General features: G+C 34.3%; 1 protein-coding gene across 1 annotated transcript in view; it reads left to right on the plus strand.

The window, feature by feature from the left end:
- LRP1B (LDL receptor related protein 1B) overlaps window positions 1–26,794 on the plus strand; it is a 575,589-nt gene that overhangs the window by 443,469 nt on the left and 105,326 nt on the right. The window contains exons 50-59 of the mRNA XM_075152715.1: window positions 846–965; window positions 3,299–3,427; window positions 4,419–4,541; window positions 10,293–10,433; window positions 11,573–11,760; window positions 13,211–13,394; window positions 15,412–15,497; window positions 19,054–19,176; window positions 22,898–23,079; window positions 26,444–26,643. Of these exons, the coding sequence (XP_075008816.1) occupies window positions 846–965; window positions 3,299–3,427; window positions 4,419–4,541; window positions 10,293–10,433; window positions 11,573–11,760; window positions 13,211–13,394; window positions 15,412–15,497; window positions 19,054–19,176; window positions 22,898–23,079; window positions 26,444–26,643 (1,476 nt within the window). The remainder of the gene's footprint in view (window positions 1–845; window positions 966–3,298; window positions 3,428–4,418; window positions 4,542–10,292; window positions 10,434–11,572; window positions 11,761–13,210; window positions 13,395–15,411; window positions 15,498–19,053; window positions 19,177–22,897; window positions 23,080–26,443; window positions 26,644–26,794) is intronic.

Raw genomic sequence — 26,794 nt, forward strand, 5'->3', positions numbered from 1 at the left:
TTAGCTGATTTTTGTGGGAGAGAGGGAAGGGGGTTAAGTACATTCTTTTTTCCCTACTTATTGCTCTTACCCATTTTGAGGTAGTTATTACACTCTACTGTTAAATTCAGATTGTATTACCTAAAATTCTTTTTATTGTTAATATTAAAATTTGTTGTCATCAGTTAAAACAAAACAAATTTTATTCTTAAAGAAAGAAGTCTGGGAAAAGCAGATGATTTGAAGTTTTCAGGGAAGGTCACAATAGTAGCACTTACTTAGAACAGTTGGGCACACAGATTTTGAAATGCAGAAGCATGCCGTTATTTTCAATGTATACAAAAGTGTAAATGGGACAATAGAATGCAAACAGATAGAAAACAACAGATTTTCTTGTGAGAGAAAAGAACATGAAATCTTTTAAAGATGCAATCAAATACTGCAATACCAAGAGAAAAGCTGCATTGGAAAATTTGAACTGTGCCGTCTCTGCCCTACTACCAAAATAAAGCAGTTCAATATAGTTATAACATCCATGTGAAATACACAAACCAGACCTATGTTTTTAAAGTGTTTGTCCTCATCCGACTAGCAAAATGTTTAAAAATATTAGAATGTAAGCATTTGAATGTTTTATTTATTTATTTATTTATTTTTATAAATGTATTGAATAATGCAAACTCTTAGACAAACTCGTAACGTCCTGAATACCGAGATTAGGATTATACTGTACTTCAGTGTTTTAATACACTAAAATTGGGAGGACAGAAAGGAGCAGTGTGGAGATTCCTAAACTACGCTAGAAAATACAGGGAATGCAGTGCTGTTGTGAACCTAACAAATGCAGTGGCTGGTGTCATTCCTAGATTCGTCTTGTTCATGGAATCAATTTGCTTGCTCTGCAAACAAATGCATCTCTAAGCAATGGACTTGTGATGGTGAGGATGACTGTGGAGATGGTTTAGACGAGAGCGATGCTATTTGTGGTAAGTAGAATAATTTTAGTTCTGTATTTTGTCAGATCATACTGAAAAAGACCAAGTGAACCAAGAAGGTGGTGGAAAGGGAGGAAGTACAGCACGTCCAAAGAGCATGTACTTTAAGCATAGGGTGTTAGAGGATATCCCTCTCCAGCCTCCTTCAACCAGCAGCTAGATACCTTTTTATGGGGACTATATGATTTGTGTGTAGTCTATCAATGAAGATATGAATGGCACACCAGCTTGGGCAAAAGGAGAACCAAACTTTTCTCCAATTCCCATCCTTGAGGTAAAACCGCTGTATCACTATTTGAGTTGTACATTTCAGTGGTAGGTGCTTGAAGACTTTAAAGTTGTTGTGGTTTGTTTTTTTTTTTTTCTCCAGCTCTTTCTCCTATTTCCTTTAAATTTTTGTATATACAGTCATAAGCATTATTGCATAATATTCCTCTCAAATTACCAAACCTTTCAAATTGCATAAGGAATTGAAAATTTTACTTTCATTCCGGGGCTCAGTTCACTGGAAATGTGTTAGTGATTTTTTTTTTTCAAAAGAAAAATCACATTGTGTCAAGTCATATTGTCACAATTTCATGATATTTTATACATTGGTTCCATCCTTATCTATGCTGTATTTTAAGATTTTCTTTTTAAAATTTCAACTTTTAACTCTTAAATATTTCTTCCTTTTCAAAAATCCTCTTACTTAAAGTCCATTCAATAAAGAGTATTTTATTCCATATTTCATGTGTGATACCACAGTAAAAATATTATTGATAACTTTACCGGAAGTGTTCAGTAGAGAGAGAAGAAATATCTTCAGCTTATGTTCAGACTTGTGGTTTGTTAAAGTAGTTTCTTAAACACAGATGTAGAAATGCCAACAAATGAAAAGGATGAAGGTGGAAATTACACTGTTCTAATATGGCAAAATATGAATGAATTACTACATTAACTTCAAGTTGACATCCATCTACAATACATTTTTTCATGGTATTCGGGTCATGCTGAGGACTGGGGAGTTGGAGGCAATGTCTGTTTGAAAGGGAAGATTTCTTTATGCCTCTCTCCCCTAGGAAAAAGAGAAAGTGTGAAATGAGAAGAAAAGCACCTCGTCTGGGACTGCTATAGAACAATGTGAAACCCTAAGAAACATCAAGGCCTGAAGCTTAATAGGAAACTTAGAGCAGAAAATAGAAAAAGGGAGGGGAAAACAAAAGCCTGCAAATTGCAAAGTGTCACTACAACATACCTTTTTTTTTTTTTTTTTTCTTTTAAGGTTGTTCAGAATTTTCTTTTGATATCTTGACTTGCAATACGTTGTAGATCTCTTATTAGAAGAAAGCCCACCAATAAAATTGTAGGTCATCTCTTGAAGAGGGAAAAATCCACACCAGTTATGAAGAGGGGAGAGTTAAGGCTGTATTTCTTCTTAGGAACAGGAGGCAGAACTGCAAGAAGAAAAGAGAGGTCAAGATGACTTCAGATATTTCAGTCTTACAAAAGCAATATTTATTTAATTTGAAGTTTAACTTCAGAAGTATCAAAAAATGGCAAATGAGTATAAGTAAACAAAAGTTATCTCTCTTGCATAAATAGTACAAAAAATCAAATTTTTAAATTTGTTTTACTATTTTATTAATTTTAATTAAAATTTGCAGAAAATACACTATCCTCTTTTTCATGAAGTATATTTAACTTATCTAAGAGAATACATTAAGTGATGGATTGCGCAAAAGTTTACTTCCAAACAGAGTAAAATTAATCCTAGATTATAATGTTCTTATCTGGAGAAAAGCCTGTTTAAAAAAAAAAAATAGTCAAATAAATAATATGTTGAGTTACTTGCATTAGAACTGTCAGACATTTTCTTACTCCCACTACTATTGTACTTGGTGCACATCATTCTCTTCTACATGGGACTGACTCATGCAAGTTTTGAATACCTTTGGCCTCCTGGCATAGAGTATAGTGATGTGAAGATTACGCAGTTTACAAGATTAGTTCCTTTGTTCGGTCAGTCCAAACATGCAGTCAAACATAAAGACCAAAATTGGTTTGAAAAGTTGTTCTGTTGGATAGTTTTCATGAAGTATGGTAAATTAAATTTCCTTTCAGAACATTAAGAGACTGAATAAATGGAAAGAATAGAAGAAATAGTAGATTGTCAAAATTTTACTGTAAAATGCAGTCTTAGCCAGTATGTTTATCATACTGTGCAGAACAGAATCTTCTTTCAGCTTTATTTTAAAATAAAAAAACCTTACCCAGTCATTACCCATAAAAAAGAAAAAAATCAGTTAGAACATGTTCAGCACCGACATGTAATTTTTTTTCAGGTTCAGTGACCTGTGCAGCAGATACGTTCAGTTGCTTAGGCTCCCATGCCTGTGTTCCCCAACACTGGCTTTGTGACGGTGAAAGAGACTGTCCTAACGGAAGTGATGAACTGTCGACAGCAGGCTGTGGTATGTTTGCATGTTAAAAACATATAGTATTTCGTTTCTTTTGCCTTTGCAGTATCCAGATGCTGTTTATGTTTGTGGTATCATACCCTTACACTGTCAAGATTGTTAGTAAAGATTGATGGACCACATATGAACATACATACCAGGATCCTTCAATGTTTTAATCAGCCTAACATCTTGTTAATATACACTGAGGCACACCAGCTGAAGATCAGTGTGTGTGTCACGTCATAGACATTATACAGCGTGTTTACTAATGAAAATTAGCACATTATTGACTATGCATTTTTATTCCTCTTCCTGAAGATAATGCTGCTGCGTGTCAGGGAGGTTGTGCATCAAAAAGGGAGATGCAGTTCTGTCTCCAATTTATTCTGGCTAATTGTTCAGATCTTGACATGTCTTGCCCTATAAACTATTACTTCCAGTCTTCTGAGATACATTTCTATTAAAAGTGTCAGGAGTTCAGTAGTAGTTTCATTAGGGGTTTTGTTTTATTAATATGTATAAAAATGATATAGGTTAAAAACATTGAAATATGGTCTCTCCACTGAATGCATATTCTATCACTTACCATTTCTAGGCTCAGTTATATTTTGAGTATTTACAGATTTTAAGGAGCTTTTGCTCAGGAGCAGAGTAACATAGAAAGGACATCGCTACTTCCCAAATGTTCTTTTCTTCAGAGGCAGACGTTAGGTTAGTTGTAGACATCGTCAACTTCTGAAGCCTTTCTGTCTTGGATTACATGACATTTTTTTAGCTATCCTTACTTCTTTAGCTATCTTTGTGGTGATGATTAGCTTTTTCTGCTGTTGAATTATGTGGTGCTTTTTGTATGACTCAAAAGTTATGGTTATTTCCATTGAATCCACTCAGACTAACTAGTTCTCTAGTACTTCTCTACTTCATTTCATCTTTCTATAAGAAAATGGCTGTATATCTTACTGTTCTCAATTTCATTTATTTTTATGTACTGTATTTTCCTTAGCTCCTAATAACACTTGTGACGAGAATGCTTTCATGTGCCATAACAAAGTCTGCATTCCCAAACAGTTTGTGTGTGACCATGATGATGACTGTGGAGATGGATCAGATGAATCTCTGGAATGTGGCAAGTATAACAAAAGTAGAGTAAACAGAAAAATTTCAGACTGTTAACTCTAAGGTATTCTGCAAGGTCTGTTACTTTAAGTCACTCTTGAAAAAGAAAGCTCTTTGCTTTTTAAGATTGTTTTAATGTTAACTTTTAAATTATGCATTAATGAATACAACTTGGTATTAACTTGGAGCTGGAGCTACAATGACAAATTATTTGCTATAGTTGTGACTTAAAGTTGATGGCTAATAACATTTAACAGAATTTAAAAATGTACAGTCTATAATGTCTTGTTCATGATGTATATCTTTTATATAAATCTTTGTCTCTATACATGTTTTTTTCTATCAAATAATGAAACATCTCTGTCGTGATTATCGCTGCAGTTAAATGATACCAACTAAAGCCACATGTGAATGTTTCATTTTTACCATTCATACGAATTTAGGGTTTCTTATATTATGTGAATGTCTGTACAGTATTTCTAGGCCATAGTCGGAAACATCCATCTAAATAATATTTATGGAAAATACAAAGCAAATATTCTGTCCAAAAAGGCAAACTATTGATTATCATGCCTGATTTTGTGCAGTTAAAATCTATGTTGCTTATTTACTCTATTAAATGTGCTCAAGAGATGAGAACCACAGCAGAAGATAGCTAGCTGTGTATTTTAGGCATTTCTATTGTACACATCACCTGAAGAATGTATGTGCGCAAATGATGCAAGGAGACATCCAAAGATTGTAAGAAAAAGCATGTTTGGTATATGCATTTAGTAAAATTTTTCATGTAAAGTTTGAGTCAAACATGTAATGGAACATTGTAGGAAAAGAATATAATGTAGCAAATAAGAACAGATTTCATCAACATCAATTAGAACTGTATATGACATGGAAAAAATCTGTTCCTGTGATGAATTGGGCAGTGACCAAATTGTCCTTTTTGTCTCTATGCTCACCAGAAGTAGGCTGGTACTTAAGAGGCAACAGCCATTCCTGCCACATCACTAGATAGGTCAGATCAGCAGAGCACCTTTGAAACGAATCTCCCGCTCACCCCACATGCTGTGTTTTGGCTCACATGGAGCAGTGTCGAAGCAAGTGGGCATAAAGTCCACAAGTGCAGAAGAGAGCTAGTGTGAAGTAAAATCCCAAAATGCATCTAGTGTGGATACTGCGTTCTCTTTACCAGCTGTTTCATTCTACTGCTCCTCTCTTACTGCGCCACACCGCTTGCCAACATAGACTTCTAGATCCTTGAAGAAAGAAGGGAACAAACACACCTTTCCTAGCAAACTCCATTTGCTTTTCACTTACGTAAACTACACGGTGTTTTGAAAGGAGCAGTTTGCAACAATAAGCTGTTGTAGGGAAAAACTGCTTAGTTTACGTAGTTTAAACCAAATCAGAATCATAGAATCATTAAGGTTGGAAAAGACCTCTAAGATCATCGAGTCCAACCGTCAACCCAACACCACCATGCCCACTACACCATGTCCCTAAGCGCCTCATCTACACGTCTTTTAAATACTTCCAGGGATGGTGACTCAACCATTTCCCTGGGCAGCCTGTTCCAAGGCCTGACCACTCTTTCAGTAAAGAAATTTTTCCTAATGTTCAATCTAAACCTCCCTTGGCGCAACTTGAGGCCATTTCCTCTCGTCCTATCGCTGTTACTTGGGAGAAGAGACCAACCCCCACCTCGCTACAACCTCCTTTCAGGTGGTTGTAGAGCGCGATGAGGTCTACCCTCAGCCTCCTCTTCTCCAGACTAAGCAACCCCAGTTCCCTCAGCCGCTCCTCACAAGACTTGTGCTCCAGGCCCTTCACGAGCTTCGTTGCCCTTCTCTGGACACGCTCCAGCACCTCCATGTCCTTCTTGTAGTGAGGGGCCCAAAACTGAACACAGGATTCGAGGTGCGGCCTCACCAGTGCCGAGTACAGGGGCACGATCACCTCCCTGCTCCTGCTGGCCACACTATTTCTGATACAGGCCAGGATGCCGTTGGCCTTCTTGGCCACCTGGGCACACTGCCGGCTCATGTTCAGCCGGCTGTCAACCAGCACCCCGAGGTCCTTCTCTACCGGGCAGCTTTCCAGCCACTCTTCCCCAAGCCTGTAGCGTTGCCTGGGGTTGTTGTGGCCCAAGTGCAGGACCTGGCACTTGGCCTTGTTGAATCTCATACAATTGGCCTCAGCCCATCGATCCAGCCTGTCCAGGTCAAAAAAATATGGAACGCTTCATGAATTTGCATGTCATCGAAGCAGGTTATTGATTTATTAATGACAGATAAATAATTGGAAATCAGTGAACTACATATTCAATATCAGTAGCAGCAATGCAAAGGGTAAATCACACCTGCAAAATGTTGATATATCTTATGCATTTTCAAACACCATTTTATAACTAGTCCCAAAAAGTTCTGAACACACAGACACGCACAGAGCAGCGTTATGTGCACCTCCTGCCTCAGCCCGGGAGATGGGGTTACAAGCACACATGCCCGCTAATCCACAGAGGGCTGTAGCTCTCCATGAGGTCAGATACGCAACTCCACTTGGTGTACCCATCCTGCCAGGTTCGAAGCACATGCTGCTGTGCTTGCGTTGCTATCTTAGCAGCTGTGGTTATCCAGGCCATTTTGCCAAAAGGAGTCTGTGAGAACGGACCCATACAATAATGAAACTGTAAGTTATTTCCTCCGTTAGCAATAGTTCATTCCTGCCAGAACCCTTTATAGAAAGTGACTTATTATGGGTTTGTTCCTCTATTTAGCACTATATGATCAAGTTGAATGGTGGGGGGAGTAGGAGAACATTTCTGATCAGATTTTACTTGGAAGCAGTCTTAAATATTTAGAACTAAACAATCACAAACTTTGGAAATAGCTGCATTTTTTTCTACATGCTTATAATTTCTTGCTGGTGTATTTCATTTGTTTTCTATAGCATCATATACATGTACGGTCCCTTAAAATACTGACAAATAAATAGTGATGGTTTGACAGACTTTTGGAAAGAGACAGAAGGAGGAAACAGCAACAGAAGCAGAGGATGTACAAACTCTTGATCTAATTGTAGTATGGACCTGCCTTCAGGCACTGGTTCTATGTAATTTCTATGGAGTAAACTGAAATCTACAGCAACATTTGTTACATGTTGCACTGCTCCAATCCAATTTCTGTTAGCTGATAATCAAATACACACCTTAGTGTGTGACTAGTATGGTAAACTCGTTCTAGTGTAATTTTAGGAAAGGGTTGCATTCTTTTATGAGAAAGGGAACTACTCTTAGAGACTAGGAATCAAATTCCAAAACAGGTTTTTCAAGGTTGTCAGGATGTAAAAATAAACTGCCTAATTCACCAAGATTTTAAACGTGATTTCTGATTTGACTGCAAACTAGGTAGCCTAATCATAGCTCTATTAAATTCTAGAGCTAGACCTTTGCATCTTGATATCCAGAAAAAAGAACCCAAACAACTCTTCAGCAGCCAGTCTACTGAATAGGATGAAATTTGGTTTGAAATATATTCCTAAAAGCTAAATTAAGGGTATCCATTTAAAAATCTAGATTTTTTTTTTTTTTATCTGTATCACTTAAAGGTATATTTTTGTGGTTTTTTCTAGAGTATTATTCAGATATAATATAAAAATGGAACTGATGATTGGAGTAACCAGTTTTTACTTGTATCAGAATTTGCATCTAAAGAGATTATAAAAGTTCACAACTATTCTAATCCCTCATAATTTCTTTGATACAAGTTTTGATTCCATTGTATAATCCTGTCTTTTTAATGAAATCTTAATAATTAATTACTAGTAAGCAAAAAATAGCAATAATTCAAGCTGGGGAGAGCATGAGAACAAAACACATTCTCCCTAATTTGCATTTCCTATTGCTGCTGTCAGAGACAGAATACTGAGCTAGATGAGCCACTGTCTCATCCTGTAAGGTATTTCTTATGTTCTTGAACATTAAAAAAAAAAAATTAGGAGTTTCTATTCAAGAATATGAAATTTCATAAAGAAGATTGAATACTTTGTTTATGTGGCTAATCAGAAGACAAATACAGGAATAGGAAGGATTTTCTGGTTTCAGTTTCCAGTTTCTTTATGACCTGTCATCCAGAGCAGAGGCAATATTAAGCAGAGGCCCTTGTTCTGCCCATTTGTAATGACTTTTCTGATGATGACATGCTTGTGAAATGCTGCAAATATGAGGTAAAGCTGTTGGTCTGTAAAAACTTCTACTCAAAGGTGTCTCAGACAACCAAAAAGCTTCACCTTTTTCCATATCAAGCCAGCCTATCTTCTTTCAAGCATGATCTATGTAAAAAAGAGAAAAAAAAACCCAAACCTTCAGATTATTTTAATTCCAAATAATGTTTGTAATTGATGTAATAACATATTGCATTTTGAAAATAGTACATTAACACACTTCTAGATTACTACTGAAGATATACAAGAGTTTTAAAGCTCTTGATGGAGAGGGATATCTCATCCCAGATTGTCAAATGTTATATTTCTATCTGCTATCAGAACAAAGCTATACTACATAGCAGGAAATGCAATAATTAGAAAAAAAGAACAAATATTAACTTTGAACAAATATTAACTTTCTACTTCTAGAGAGTAGAAAGTTATGAGTGCTCGTTTCAGATGTTCACAGCTTCAGTAGTTAAATCAAAGCTTTCGTAGTTGCTATAATTTGGATTTATTTCGTGGAAGAATCAAATGTTTTTTGAGCTTAAAATCTGCATTTTTTTTCAAGAGGAAAGAATGTTAAACATGATTCAGTGTAATTTAAAAAAAAAAGTTGCAAAATCATTCTTTATAATCAAGAACGAGTATTGCTATATAATTCTTTCTTTATAACCATATTTACTTTATTTTTTTTTTCTTGAGTTTTAAACTAAATAAAGACTTGCTTTCAAGGCTCTTTTAAAGGTCTACAGAGTATTTGAGGCAGAATTTATACACATAGAATACAGGAAAAGTTACACTTTTCTTTCCCAAACAGGAACATAAGTTTTGTAGTAGTTGGTTTAGTGTAATGAATCTTACAATTAAATATTTTACAAATAGAAGGTGATTTTCCTTCTGGGAATTTTTCAACTTTCATGTTTCAAAATTGAATAGAAAAAACTAAATTTGTGCTGACTCTTCTAAATTTTTCTGCTGCTTTGTTGGTTTTGAACTCTAGGTTAAACACTCTAGGTGTTCTCAGAAACAAATGCCTGTCTCTGGTTTCTTTACTTCATTATATATTATAATTTTCTGTTAGAAATCCACTTAACTTTGAAAATGTATACATTTTATATATATTGATTTTGTGACCATCTTAGAAAATGCATGTTTAGTGTGTTTAAAATGATAGTGTTCTGTGTGTTTTAAAGGAAAAGCATACAGTAGAAAGCATATTGCAAAAATATTTGTTGGTATAGTAATTTCTAAAATGTCTGTTAGCAAGCTATTTCCTAATAATAGCAAAAAGTTAAATTACACCTAAAAGAAAATGTATTTATGATTGAGAGCTGCATAAATATGTTTTACATATGTGGGAATTTTTTTGTGATTACATGTGCTGCATAAGAGACATTTGATTTCTCTCTTTGTTGGTAGACACTCGTGTATAAGCATATAATGCTTTGTGTCTCTTTACGGAACAAAAGATAATTTTACTTACATTACCTTGTATATGCCAAATTTTATGTCAAAAGTATGAAGCAAAGAATGAAGTCATTGATTGCTGTATTTCTAGGGTATCGTCACTGTCGTCCTGGAGAGTTCACTTGTGCTGATGGAAGATGCCTGTTAAATTCCCAGTGGCAATGTGACGGTGATTTTGACTGCCCAGACCATTCTGATGAAGCACCTATAAACATAAAATGCAAAAGTTCAGGTTTGTATTTAATTTTTTGAATAACATGTGTGACCTTTCTGTTTGGAGATGGTTTAGGATTGTAGATAGGCAGATGTAAAACCTCGTAGCTTAAATCTCCAGTGCTTTCGTGGTGATATTCCTTGTGTCTTGCAAGGAGAATGTGTTGTCAGTCCTCAGCATCCAAAACCTCAGCTTACAAAGTTCAACCATCAGTTCCTATGGCATAAGATGGCTGCTAGTTCATTAATGCATAAATTCTGTTAGTACTAAAAGAAGACGATATTAACATATAATTATTGTCAAAGTTTATAGCTTGCCCTGAAAATGTTTAATATATTAAATATACTCATCACATGGAAGTAGATCATACAAAAGGGGATGTTAGGTTGTTCTTCCTATATTAAACAGTGGTCTATTTTTATTAGTAAGTTACTGACCAAATGTGATTTGTTTTATTGGTATTTTCTACTGGCATAAGTTTGCTGAAGTCTGACTGGTTTTTGAGTGGAAAATGAATCCTGGTGTGTATCTCATATCCTATTCTGTGGCTTTTTGAAAGACCAATTCTTCTGTCCAGATCTTATGACTTTATTGTACAGTAGCCCAGTCCTTTATACCAATTTTGATGGAAATCACTCATTTGCTTTGAAGTAAGGCAACATACCTGCTTTAAATATAAATGTTCTGATTCTGATTTGAAGAACCTGAACGTAGCTAAGCCAACGTATTCAAGTTTTGCCAAACAGGAAAAAAAAAAAATGTATGCATGTCCTCAGATAAGGAATGTGTCAGAATTCAGTCAGTCATGTTACTAAACACCTGAGCATCCAGAAGAGAGAAGCCATGCTTTTTAAGTTTTGCAAACTATAGAACTATATTTTGTGAAGAGATAATGTAGAGGATTCTCAATTAAATGAAAACAAACGTGTAGGAGGGAATAATAAGTTGAAGTATTCACGTGTTCTTCAGGAGAGGAATAAACCTTTAGAGACACTGAAAAGTAAAAAGGTATTATAATACTATCAATAAGAAATGAATATTCAGTTTTTACACAATTGTTTCATCTCACATGCACATATTGCAGCTGGTCCATGAGAAAATTCGTTCCAAATACTAATAGACAACACAAAGTTGTGTTCTCTTTTTTTGTTTTCCAGAGCAGTCATGTAACAGCTCTTTTTTTGTGTGCAAAAATGGCAAGTGTATTCCTCAAAGTGATGTTTGTGATAACAAAGAAGATTGTAGTGATGGATCTGATGAGAAAAGCTGCCACATTAATGAATGCCTCAGTAAGAAAGTTAGTGGCTGTTCTCAAGATTGTCAGGATCTTCCTGTTGGATACAAGGTGAATAATTACAAAATGTGATGTAGTATAATGCGAATTCTTAATTCTTAACGGTTTCTTAACTACTGCGTGATTATAATAAAACTCCGGTGTGTTGTACTTCCTTGTAATGAAGTAGCTTACCTACCATAGTAAGAACATTCAAATTTTTATTTCCAGTAAGCAAGCAATTGCCAATTTTATAAAAAACCTGGTACAATACATACTTTAAACCTATGGAAAAGAACATACAATGCTTTAAATACAACAAATCATACTGATGTATACAGAGCACTGAAAAGCAGTTGTGAAAAAGGAAAACACAGGCGTGAATAGCAGAAATAACAGTTTTCTCCAAATTTTTTTCTAAGTCAAAGACATTTACAGAAATATTTAAACAAAGTATAATTGCCTTAGTTGCAGAATAAAACCATTAGTTGCCTGCATGTGATGATGTTTTCCGAATCACCTGAATCTGCTCTTTGGCCTTGAGACGTAGAGAGGAATACTTCTCGGGTATTATGTAAACCCTAGCCACTGACTGCACTAACCTGTAAATAGAAGCTGAGAATAGAAGAGAGATTTTTTTTTTCAGGATTTGAACTCTGAAGTAACCCTAACTGCATCCCCAAACATTTCATCTTTTTAATAGAATATTGGCTCACTGAGAACTAAATAAAATATGTCGAACATGGCTTAGCTCTAAGGGTATTTAAACCTCTGAAATCATGTCCTAGTTGGGAGGCCATAGACTAGAGAGCTGGAGACTGGGTTGGGTACAGCAAAAGCTTTGCTGAAGTAGCATCGTTGTGGAGAAAGCATGTCGTGGGTCTCTGCAGGGAGTAATACAGAGAATACAGGAGGGAACATGACACAAAGTTTTCCATTGATGAAACTATGCCCCTGTTTCAAAACCGCCCTGCCAAAGTTGTATTTTGCTCACATTGCATGGTGTGGCAAGCTTGCCACGGTGATCATCAGACCCCAATAAAAATTAGCTTCAAGAGTTCTCATTCACATTACTGTATTTGTTACACAGAATGCTAGATGTTATTGATGCTTCAAGAAAAACTATTAAAAACTGTACATCTTTACCAAAAAGCACATGTGTACTTGAAAATAAAGAACTCCAAAGGGTCCGTCCATCATTATTTTCATGGAAGAATCCTTTCCGTGTTTTTGAAAAGGTGTGTTTTACCTTTTCTTCAGTTAAAGAAGAAAGAATAATTACTCTTCTACAGGGTTATTTGGGAGGGGATGGTACTTAGGATCACAGCAGCAATAGTTGAAAAGAAATGTAGGTATGTCTGCCTGGAAACAGTATAAATAGCAATGTAATTAAGATGTTATTTGAAAAATTGAGATTACATGAAAAAGTTTACATAATATATATATTCAGAAGAAAGTACATAAGATAACAAACAGAATCAATGAGTAATTCAAAATGAATGTATTTGTTTTTCTTTCCCAGTGCAAATGCTGGCCTGGATTCCTGCTGAAGGATGATGGCAAAACATGTATAGATATTGATGAATGTTCATCTGGATTTCCCTGTAGCCAGCAATGCATCAATACATATGGAACCTACAAATGCTTGTGTGCAGATGGGTATGAAATACAGCCTGATAACCTAAATGGCTGCAAATCCCTTTCAGGTATCAATTTTTTTTTTTAATCCACAGCTGTATCCAAAATAATGGAATATAGTGAAATACCTTAGCCCCAAGGTTTGTGTTATGCAAGATAAACAGAGTTACTTTGAAACACACTACTTCTTCAATAAACAATAGGAATGTGATTCGATGTCTGAATGTAATAATAAGTTCTATTTTTAGTATGTATTGTGCTCAAAACATTGGTAGTGAATAATTACAGTGCATTATGAAAGTTTGACTTAGTAACTTTATTAGAAAAAGTATTAGGAAAGCTAAAATACATCACTTAATTCTACTTCCGAGTCACATGATAATAGTATGTTTATGATAAGTGATTAAAAGACTTCTGCTGTTTTATTTCATCAACTTTAGAATATTAGAATGTACCTCAAACTTCCTGGTATGAAAAGGCGGAACAGGAAAAAATGATAGAAATTGCAAACCCCATTATTCTTATAGCATATGAAATCCACCAGTCTTATATATAATACACAGTAAAGTTCAAGATATATAAGAACACTGGTTATTTCCTCACCCCCCTGTCTATGCCACTGATGTTATTTTTATGTGCTTCAGTGAGTAGGATTTGCTAGATCAGTGAAAGGAAGAGTAAAATGTCAACAGGAAAGAAACAAAAAAACCCATTACTGCATTCTGCTGGATTTCCTTCATAGCGCAGGCGACCTTCAGCTTGAGCAGACTCCTCCTTATTTCAGTCTTGCACGAAGTTGTCTGTGTTTTGTTTTTAAATATAAAAAAACTTCTATTTTCTTTCTAAATGACAAGAAGACTGGAACCTCTGCCTGCCTCATATTCCTGTCTCAGGTGCTTCCCTGAGTAATCAGAGGAAACACAGGAGAGGGCAGAAATACAGTATCTGTTTTTTGCTTTACTCGCGCTTTGCAAGCCACTCGTACGTTTAGAAGCCATAGATCATTCAAATGAGAAGGGGAGCTGGAGCACATCATAGTACAGTTCATTGGAGTTGTAATATATCTAACTTCAAAAGTGATCATGACAAAGCTGTTTGTGCTGTGGCAAGGATGGTTGCGCTGCGAGGAGTTGCCAACATGTGAATGTTTGGCCTAACGCTGATTTCTCGCATAAATTGCCTTGAACTCTTTACAACAGAGCAGAGCGTTACAGCCGTTCTCCACAAACCACTAACAGTCAGTGCTGAGGATGATGCCTCAGATCATTTAAGAACTGGGGAATGTCTTGAGTTGAACATAAAACGCAAGCAAGGTGGTACAATGTATTCAGTACAAGAGCAGAGCAGGTTGGACAACACATTACAATCCAGAATGTATGAGGAATAGATACAAGTCTTAAATACATTTTTAATTATTATTAGGGTTTTTTAATTTATTTTAGCTGAGGTCTCTGTTAAATAAAGACCGCTTTTTAAATTTTTTTTTTTTTATTATGTATGTCAGTGTCAGAGATGTTTCAAAGTGATGGCATGAATGAGTATCTGAAGGAATATTTTTTGATAAACTAGAGAACTGGGGGTAAAAAAGCCAAATCTGACTTCAGTTCAGAATTAGAAAATCAAGGTTTGTCCAAATATCTGTTTGTTTATGTCTATACTGTTCAGAATATTGAAATCTCAAAAAGCCATGGTCAAAATGTGCTTGCTTTGCAACCATAAAAAATAATAGTCTTAGTGATAATTTGAAAGTGAATGTTGAAATTAAAACCAGTTGTATGAAATATATTTCAAATTTAATCTCTGACATTAAATTAGCATAAAATACAGTATGGTTCCCATATCACAAAGGCAAAAAAACTAAATTACATTGAAAGATATACTAATTGATTGCTTTGTTCATTTTTATACTGCATCATTGATCTTTCTTGGAACATTTGAATGTTTTAAATATTTCTTTCATCCATAACATTGATCAGAGCATGTAACATTTATTTTTCAAACCATCTGTATTTCAGCGTTGTATTCCTGATTTTCCATAAATTAACGTAAAAGCTAGTCTAATATATTCTTTCTCCCGGGGTTTAGATGAGGAACCTTTCTTAATTCTGGCTGATCATCATGAAATAAGAAAAATTAGCACTGATGGATCCAACTACACTTTGTTGAAACAGGTATAATCGTAGTACCATGCTCTAAGTTTAACTCAATAACTTTTATTCTTTTCTAAAGTGTGCAACTGAGAGAAACATCATCCTACAATTGGCATTGTATGCACCATAGAACAACTGCAGTATCTTCAGAGTTTTTATAATATTTTAAATTGACTATTTTATCTGAATTTGACATGATTAAAGCTCAGGCAGTTGTTTCGTCAGTCATTCTGATGTAATACAAAAATTATGTTATTTGTGATCCTCTTCCATCACAATACGTTTTGTGCAATTTGTATAGTTCAGTTTTCAAAAAAAAAAACCAAAAAACTGTTTGGCCATGTATTATTTGGGCTACTTACTGTCATAATCCAAATCTATTTTTTGATTTAGACAGACAATTCCAAGATTTACAATATTACAATACAAGAACATATATCTTTGGCTAAATCTAATTTTTAAAATAATTACTCTAAATTATTATAACAGGGAAAAATAACTTATTTGAAAAAAACTACAAAAATAGAAGGTCACCCAGTAAGTATAGAGCTGTCATTTTTAGCAATTTCTGCTCTGCTTCTATGCTTCACCTAAGTGTAGTTACTTACCATAGATTAGAGTTCCAAAATATGCTTTAATAAAAACATCTATTTCCTTGAGTACTCATTAATGAGTTGTAGAAAGACTAGAAAATCAGTTATTGCTCGTCAATAGCGTTAAGCTTTTTGTGACTTCTTGTGCCAGTAAGCTGTGCATCGTAATGTCACAAGAGAGATGCTCAGGTCTTCGCAACAAAATTACAAAATTAACCATCTTGCATTAAACATTGACTTTATTTAAACATAGCAAGCATTATGTTAATGTCTGTCTGTTCTTCTGAAATCCTTCTGACTACCTCTCATTTGCATCTCACTGCCTCTCTCCTCTTTTGCTGGTATATCTATTAATAGAAGCCTGTGAAAAGAGGGGAGCAACAGTAAATTTTCTTTATGGTTGGTGCTGACAAATTGGCTCAGAGCTTCATCAGTCTTGAATTTAATGGACTCCTCTTCAGTATGTTAGAGACCGTGTAGCTCCAGCCATTGAAGAGAATCTGTATTTTCCATATCACATTAATTCACTAGTCTAATACATACCTCTGCTATTGAACCTACTGGCCTTTGATCCTACAAATAAGGCATTTTAAAAAGCATCCAGATTTGAAAGCGAAAGAGGGAGCTATACCAGCAGAACAGGTGGGCTGTCTTCCTCATAAGGACACCTTTTTGTCCTTGTAACGTTATGATGGATCAGCTCTTTCTAAGTCATCTACCAGATGAAGGCAAATACCAGGGCTGCTCTGGTGAAGTAGCAAACCCACCCTTCTCTGTGTATTTGGTCTTGTGTGCTTTGCCATTCTAACAGTTGTTTATATAAACTCAGAGTAAAGGAGCTGAAAGTAGGAATTCATTCAGTCTTCTCTGAGTTGTTACGTGCCAGCTTCTTCCTCTTTTTTTTCTTTTTTTTCAAATATACATAAACAGTACAACTGTTTGAATTGTGTCTCATGTATGTTCTTTGCCTTCCATTTCCGTCGCTCCTAGTCATCAAAATTCTTAGGGTTTCCATAGACAGAGTAGATAGAGACATCTTGCCTCATTATTTGTGATTTTTATCTGCATTTTTTTAATTGGGGCACCAAGGCAACACAAATCACGGCCTAGGATACCATGTGCTGTTTGTAACAGAAACAAACAAAACCACAGGTTTAAGATGAGAAACTAGTGCAACTGATGCCATTTGAAAGCTTCCCTATTCCTTCTAAAAGCAGATTACATGAGAAATGACAAAGAATTATGCTAGGAGGACTTAAAAGTGACATGTGGATCACAAAGAGACGTTGTCTGGACAGAGAACTCCATTGCAAATGTACAGAAATAATTTTACCTGCAGTTGATGTTCTGATAAATACTGGAACTAAACTGACTCAAAATAAAACACTTGAAACCAAAGACTTCCAGGCAGTCAATTCTCTTTATTAGTCTGGATACTTAAGAAACTTTTAGTGTCGTAGAATATGTAGATAAAAGGCTAATTTTTCACAAATTAGTGATTTTGATTTCTAGAATGTTATAAATTGTTGATAGTCTTTTGTATTCATTCACTTGTTGTCTCCTTTGTTAAGAATTTGGGGTGGGGGTTATCTGTAGATGCATTTATACTAATAGTAGAAGAAGAGACAGGAAAATTATTTTGCAGCACAGTTATGACTGACAGAACTGCAGTTGGTTTTGTTAAAACACTGTGTGCATGGATATGTGATTTTTGAAAATGAGAGTGGTCCTCCAACACTGTATTGTTTCAGGCTTTCTTTAATGATGGTTTGTGCAGCCTAATCTCTCCTTTCCTCTACATTTTGATCAAAAGAGAGATTTACAGTATTACACTGCAGTAGTTGGCAGATAAGCCTTGTATCACTTTCTGTACAATTAAATATTGTTGTTCTTAGTTGTTTATTTTAGAGCTGGCTAGTGCAGCACATCCCCTCTACAACTGTGAATTACATTAATGAGGGAAGTTGCTGATCTACCTGAGAGTAGAATGTCACGGGGCTGATAACAGAATTGATTAACTGATCTTGTGGTTTTAAAAGGAATGCAAACTGCATTCATTCTTTTTAACCACTGCTGCTCCATCTTTGATTGATAACAACATCTTTGTATATTAAGAATAATTGTGATTTCATTACATATCAGAATGTTAAGCAGATTATGGGGCAAGGCTTTCCTATTCTCAGATAAGGAAATAAGAGCCACCATCTCAATGCAATGCCTCTCTTTATTGTCTGCTATTTGGGATAAAAAGCCATTATTATATGACTGTTCTTTCCAACCTGTAGGAGTACCTCAAATATGATCACCACTCTTTCTTATTGGCTTAGTAATTGGAGCCATAGGAGTCTTCCAGATTCCTGCTGGATCTCTAACTTTCACACTTTATGTATATACTAACTCTGTGTGTGTGTGTATACACGTGTATATATGCACACAATACCTATAATATAGCATCTAAGAAATGAAAACCTCCTTATTCAGGAATTAAAATTAATGCTTTTTTTAACATCATAGTTTTGAATTCCTGATTCATTTATACTAATAATGAAATGTTTTCATTAAGTAGAGATAATAAATTTTATGCTATTTCTGAGTTTATTGTTGTAAAATGAATGTCATCTAGTTTGCCAAAAGTAATGCCAAAGGTGGTCGTTAACAGAGAAATTGAGCAAAAGCTAAGGTATTTACTGTTAAAGTTCATTTTAATAATAAGAAAGAAAAACGCAGAAGCTTCATTTAGTTTCATACGTCACCTGCATTTTTGAAGTGAGATAGTTCTTTGTTTACTTCTGTTACAATTTTTATCTTATTCTGATTGTTTACAAGGAGCGTATGGAAAAATGAGAGAGGTACTTCAAAAATATTCAGTCAGTAAAATAAAGCATTTTGAATATTACATGCAATGTATTTTGCATTCTGAATGCTATCAAACAGTTTGTATTCAAACATTTGAATAAATGGACTTTTTTTTTTCCTTTTTGTAGGGGCTGAACAATGTGATTGCAATAGACTTCGACTATAGAGAAGAGTTCATCTATTGGATTGATTCCAGCAGACCAAATGGCAGTCGCATAAACAGAATGTGTTTAAACGGCAGTGATGTCAAGGTAATTGGGGATTAATAATGTCACTGTTAGAATTAAATTTTTTGAGTATTTTGGGAAATGCGTCTTCATGGTTTTAACCCAGATTGTGAGGTTCTGGTATGTGCATACAAACACAGCATGAGCTGGCAAGTCCTAGTAAAATTTAATTGCATTTGTATCTTATTTGAAATAGAAATAGGGACTAAGTGGACTGTATTTATGAGCTAAATTCCTTATGACTTAATTGACAGTTGACTGAATCGGTAGTTCAGTGTGGTTTACAGGATGCCAAAGAAAAAAGAGGTGTAATTATGTGTAAGCTGTGTAAATACACTGATAATTATTTCTTCATATACAATTTTCTGTGGTCTTCAGTTTGTTTTTTGTCTCACCTCCACTACACTGGTAATGAAAATAACTCAATGTCTTTGCTGTGAATAATCCAGGGTAAAACTGCACTCCTCTGCTGTTTTCTGCACATCTGTCTGTTTTGCCTCAGTAGCGGAATAAATTCACAAATCCACCATTAAGCACATTTGTTGACTTAGATAAACATTTTCCCAAAATTTGTGATAAGCAGTAAGGAATTCTTCTTTGCTTATTCTCTTATGTCGACCTTCTTAAACAAGGAACAAATGAGCAGTAACGTCTCCTGTGAATTTTGTTCCCTCGTTGTACACCAGTATATTATGCAGAGAGAAAAGATTTCTATTTTTCATTTGCAGCTTAGTACATGGACTGACACATCCTCAGAGCACACTGACTTCAGTCTTTTTAAGGGTTAAGGTTTGAAACTGACTGGCATCAGTGAACCTTGTTTCCATCCTTCACATGGAAATAATTGTTCTGAGAACTTAAAAAAAAAAAGTGAATGAGCATAAGTTATGGCACTCTGATTCCGTTGGGGTAAAACCAAAATCCAGCACTCAAAAATTCTAGTAAGTCCCTGAAAAGATTCTTCCCACAAAAAAATAGGAGACAGGCAAGCGTGGGGTTCAAAATCCATTAAATACTTGAATCATATTTATTGCCTTTAAACATTTTACAAAGCATCCTATTCAGCTTCATGTCCATTCTGGATGAATCTGTATTTTGTTATTTTAAGGAATGTTTTCGGGACTGGGGATGACCCCGGACTTTTTCTTTCTAATCTTAACTATTTCAAGAAAACAATTTTTTCCAGTCAAAAAGTTGTAATTGCCAGGTGAGAGAGTATAAAAAACTCCTATTGCTTTCTAATGATGTAATAATAATTCCATTTTTTAAGGCAAAGTTTCAGAAACTTGAACAAATATTAGAAGAAAATTAGGTTGGGAGCATGGAGGGTATTTTTTTTTTTTCCTTCATTAGTACTTTGCAATTTATGGAATGAGTGTCGTCTTGTCAGAGATTTTACTCAAATAGGGTGCCCAAGTCAAAGCAAAAATTGTGAATATAAGTGCATTTAATTTTCATAAGAATATTTGGTTTTTGCACTGAAAAACTTGGCCCAGGTTTGGCCTCTGAAAGCTAAAAATGTGTGCAAAAATTTATCAAGAATTATATATTGTAGCTGTCTGGTATTCTGTCAGTCTTTTTTTACCCAGTGCCAAATGATAACTTTGTCTCTTTAACTTAGATTGTAATAGGTTACCATAGCATATATTTAATAATTGATGTTACAAATAATTAGTTTCCCAGTAAGCCTGTTCAAATATTTTAATTTTATTTTTGTCATGAAAGAGAGGTTTTATGGATCACAACCTTTTCCCTTGAAGTATAAATTTCCTATTTTATTTCCTTCATACTTCTTGTTTTATTATTTACTATAAATAAATACACTATTAGTGTAAATGATACTATTTGATATATTACCTAGGATTTCCCTTTTAGAAGATAGCATCTTTTCAGCATACCAACTCTAGCTTTCTTGGTCTGGGAAACCTGATAACATCGCATTTTTCTTCTGCACTTGATCATGGAGGGGATATTTATACAAATGAAGCAAACAACCTTTTCACATAAATGTGTTCAAACATTAACACAGTGTTTTATGTATAGTATTGTAGATTCAAATGAAATCTGTTACTGGAAAATGCTGTAGTAAGCTGGATTGCGTACATAAAATGTCACACTGGTGATCTCAGTGACTGGAATAAGCTTAAAGTGACCCTCCAAAGGAAAATTCATCAGAAAAGAGAGACTAATTACTTTGGTTGATGCTTCTAGATAGTGTAACTAAACCACTATCTAAGTTTGCATTTTTCTACATGAAATGTCCCATGTTACAGTGCAGCAGTTGCTGCAATTACACATTTAGAAAACAGTGAAGCTGGGAGTGCTAAGGTATTAGAAAATAAAGTATTTTGTTCATATTAAAAAATTGGTGCATGTCTGGATTTAATTTTAAAAAGATTTTATAAGGTGATAAATAATGTAATAACCTGAAAGGATGCTTTTACATATTCATAACTATAAAATTGGTTTAAAGTATCTCACAGTGTCCCTTCTTATCTTGAAGGCTTTTCAGTATCTTCAAATGGTAAATGAAATTTAAAATAACACATCCAGTTATGCATAATCAGGTTTGTGTGTAAAGTTTATACTCTATTGCACATGCTTTTAGTGGTGAAGATGATGATAAATCAGAATGTACACTATAGTAATAAACCCATTATTAGTACTTGAGAAATCTCAAATATTTTCAAGTGTTGCTCTCTCTGATTTTTTTTTTTCCTTAAGTTCTAGATGCACAGACCTAATCAGGACCTAATCAGGAATAGAATAGGTCAGAATAGACCTTATCAGGAATAGAATTTTTAAGCCTAGAAGAAGTTGGACTCTAATGATTGGCAATATTCAAATGTCAGTCAACACTTAACATGAAGTACGCCCAGCCAAGCAAGATTGAGTCATACAGTCATGATGAGATTTGTAATCATGTATATCTAGAGGTGTTTGTTCAAGTCTCAAAATTATTCAAGTCATCAAAAACCTTGAGAATAGCACATCCCTGTCAGTAGAGCGTAGGCTTTCCAGTAGGTCCCTAAATTGCTTCTGTCTCTTGGTTTATTCCTTAATAAAGCAGTCCTTTTGAAATTTAAGTAATTCTTAGAAAGTTCCTCTTTCTTCTGCCATATGAATGTTGGAAATAAAAGCTCAGTATTTACTTTCCAATTAGGTAATCTTTTTCTGTTTGCCTGAGTTGAGTGCCCTTATCTGTCATGATGACATATGGCACCACTGTGATATTAAAATGAAATATATGCCGATGTAGACTGGTGAGAGAACTGGTGAGCTAATAAGCAGACATGTTTGAGGGCACGCTATGGGGAGAGAAGCCTCATCTCTGATCTGTTCTGTGAAAAATAAACAGAATAGTAAAGGGAAAAAAGTTGTCTTTTTTTTTTTTTTAAAGGAAGACAAAAGGAAAATTGGAAACTTAAGATGAAAAATGAAAGATACAAAATTCTTAAAATTTAGTGCATAATGCAGGGATGTTGGAAATTTGATATTTACTACATCATGGTGTTCTCCATTCTCCCTTACTGTAAGGAAAGTGTCACGTTGTCTTAGTTATTTAAGAAGTGTCATTACTTCAGAAGTGTCATTGTTTAACAGGGAATAATACCTATGTTTTGCATGTTGTATGTCACTGTATCATATATGCAACCTCTCAATATTCTGGTATTATTAACTCTTGAATTGTTGTTCCTTTTCACGGTATTTAGATGACTAATTTATGTAATTTTTCCTTTTCTAGGTAGTCCACAATACAGCTGTTCCCAATGCACTTGCTGTTGATTGGATTGGGAAGAATCTCTACTGGTCTGACACAGAAAAGAGAATTATTGAGGTGTCTAAACTCAATGGCTTATACCCTACCATCCTTGTGAGCAAAAGAGTGAAGTTTCCTAGAGATCTGTCCTTAGATCCTCAAGCTGGGTATGAATCAGCCATTTTGCAGTAATTCATATTTAATCCTAATTTTCTATTTAAATATTTTTTATAAAAACAGAAGATAGGAAATACTGATTAGTTTTTTATTATCTAACTTTCAGCTACACTGGATATCAGTAGTCTAAAATGCATTCACAATGCTTGCTATATCCTCATTACATATAAAATTGGTATAATAGAAAGATGAATGCAGGTACTAAACCATGTTTTGTTATATTTACTACTCTATAAATGTTTTCTTTTGGTAGGCGGAAAGCAGACATTTCAAAAAATATCCCTATCTTTTTTTAAGTGTGTTACTAGTTAACAAAAAGTTCATATTACATGAAGGACATTTCTTATGTTTTGTTTCATTTATTCACTGAACTGTCTTGTTAGCACTCTTCTCTGTGTTTAGTAGTTTCCAAAATAATTTAGGCCATTCTACTACCACATATCTGAAGGCTTTTTTCTGATAGTTTTTGCATGTTAATGGAAGAGTGAAAATGTTTAATTCTCCATAATTTGAAGATAGCTTTTGCCTTTTTTACTCTATAAAATTAAAGTTTTGATCTTTCAGACAAGTCTAATAAGTGGACTGATTAAATATTAGGATACAAGGGGAGATGTAGTTTCTAACTTTAGTTTTCAGAAATTTGAAATTATCAATATGCTTGAAAAATTTATTGCAACAACAATGATAAGAAGTGAGAACTGCCTAGTTAAAGTAGTTTGTTAACTGGTAACTTTAATTGTTAATTTTATTAATTATTGCATAACTTATAATTTACTTATTAATATAAATCTGTGCTGGTATTCTGACAGCAGTTTTGAGCATCACCACCATTTTTGATTTCTTGACTGGTGTGAGAGCTATAAGAACCATGGACATTTTTTTTCACAGTTATATTATAATTTTAAAAGGTTATATTTTTTCCCATAAAATTGATGTCCTTGAGAAAATTAACCTAATACTATGAATTTTAAAAAGAAAGAAAGAAAAGAAATCATCTTTCCATTAACAAATTTATTTAATATTGGATTTTCACAGAATCACAGAATGGTTGAGGTTGGAATGGACTACTGAAGGTCGTCTTGTCCAACCCCAAGAGATACAAGCCCTTTTTACTTTTTTCTGTTTGTTTGGGTTATTTTAAACAGAAACTTTCTAGCCATTTCTATTTGATCGAAACCAATTCAGCATTAGAGAGACTCAAATAAACCATCTAACTATTTCATGCAGCATCTAATTCAGATGATAGAATAAGAAAGATTTTATATTCTTGAAACAGAAAATGCATAAAACCCTTGAGGTATTTCGTGTTTGTGTGACAATATGTGTAATGCCACAGCCATTGGTCACTGAGTCTATATGACTCAATATGCAGTTAATGCCTCATAAAGAGAGGCCTCTCAATTCACCAGTAAACCATCATCTATATTAAAACTATCCACTAAAACATCAGTGTACATTTAATTGGAAGTCATTAAAACCTGGTGAATTTCTAACCAAATGTGTTCTCTTAAATAAATATTTACGCTGCACATAATCTTGAAGAGAAGTAATACTTTTGAATAGTAATACTTAACTTATTATCTAGTCCATGAAAAAATGAGATATAGACTATGGAAAGTTTGCCCTATATCTTTTCAGATCTGAATTCTGTATGTACTGCTTTCTGTTTTGTGGAAATTAAGATACATGTGCATAAATTGGATGAATAAAGCTATTGTAGTGTCTTATAACACTCTTCTAGTATCATGGCAAATTAACAATTCTTTTCCATCTCTAAATCCTAGTAATCATCTCAAGTGTCAGTGACAGCAGAAAATTGTTGAGTTGGTCTGGACTCTACCTAAATAAATAAAAGCAGTGTATTTCCTAGCTAAGAAATGTAATCTATCTACTTTACTATTTTTAAGAGAAAAGCCATTTTCTATCAGTTCTTAAAACTAGCATTGAATTTTCTTGTAACTGTACCCTTTCTTCCCTGTAAAATTTGGCAGGGAGGATGTGGTCATTTGTTAAATGTATTCAAAATACCAAAACATGGTATCTCTCTCTGGTTGCCTGGACATCCAGGGTATGTTCCCTGTGTATGCAAAAATCAACTCTACAAAGTTTGTACAGAGAGTGCCAGTCTTCTAGGAAGGTTTAGATATACACAGGCATAATAAACTTATTGTGCTCCTGCTCAGTGCACTGTATGTGTACAGAGTTAGCTTTCCGAAGCCAAGCTCTTTTTTTTGTTTGTTTGGGTTTTTTTGTTAATAAATATATTTATTTCTTTGTTCGCTTATTTTAATTTGGAAAGCTGCTGGAAATAAAAACTGTGTTTGCATTTCAAACTCAGAGTTACTGTTTGAAATAGTATTAATTGTATCTTAGGTTTTTTCTCACAAATGAGAAATGCTAAATCAACTATATTGCTGATGCCATACCATAGTAATCATATGCTTCCAAAGAAAAAGTTTTCTGTTGGAATCAGTGGAGGAAGTTCCCTTTCTCTACTGCCTATGTGGAGAGGCTCAGTGCCAACATATTGCACCTGTGTGTTGTAGGATACCTGTAGCTGTTCTTAAGGCCACCATTTTCTCCTGCACACAAATGGTATTCCAGGTGGCTATTAAGAATATGGGTTTTTGAGAGCCTGTCCACATCAGCTTCCCAGCTGGAAAGATCTCTCCTGAGGTTTTAAATAATGGTATACAGCAGTAGCAACATGCATCCATGTATCAAATAATAGGATTTTTTCTTTTTCTTTTTTTTTTTTTTTTAAAAAACATGCTCTGTATTGTGGCTAAATAGCATATTAAAGAGAAAATTGCTACTCAGCTTTCCAACAGTCTTTCTCAGTGCTTTACCCATTGTTAAGCCCTTTATGTGAGAAACTGTTCTAATATTTTGGAACTAGTACTTCTTGAAGTAATATAATTTGCATCATACTACTATTAACAACAAAACAAGGTTTTGTAATATGTGCTAAAAAAAAAAAGTAACTGTAATACAATATTTGTCATAAGTTTAGCAATGATACCATTTTTGCAGGATATGAAATTCGTGAAGTCCAATCTGGGCGGTACTTCAAATTCTAAAGTATCAAGACTAAGCAATTTAAATGCACTTTTTACTAGTCCATAAGGAATTTGATGAAATCACATCTAACATGAGGACTCTGCTATTCAAACTCTTTACATTTAGCACACTCATTTACAGACAGGTCTAGAAAAATCCAAAAATCTATCTGGAAAATGGAAACATTATGGAATAATTACTGATTTATTCTTGAGACCAACTAAATAAATTAATTATTTACTGTTATTATTTTTGCATCTCTAAACAAAGCAGCTGTTGTATTTTGTTTTATAGATACTTGTACTGGATTGATTGTTGTGAGTATCCTCACATTGGCCGTGTCGGTATGGATGGCTCCAGTCAAACAGTTGTCATAGAAACACAGATATCTAGACCTATGGCTCTTACAATAGATTATGTCAACCATAGACTGTATTGGGCTGATGAAAATCATATTGAGTTTTCTGACATGGATGGATCTCATAGACATAAAGGTTGGTTAACAGCTTTTCTTTTTTTTTTTTTTTTAGTTTTTTTTTTTAGTTTTTTGATAATTTTTAAATTGAAGATGCTTTGCATGTTATGTATAATTATGCAAAAACTGTACTTTAAAACATTTTTGCAACCTTTATTGATACATTTTTT

This window comes from Calonectris borealis, chromosome 6 (assembly GCF_964195595.1).
Source record: "Calonectris borealis chromosome 6, bCalBor7.hap1.2, whole genome shotgun sequence".
In the NCBI taxonomy this organism is placed as follows: domain Eukaryota; kingdom Metazoa; phylum Chordata; class Aves; order Procellariiformes; family Procellariidae; genus Calonectris; species Calonectris borealis.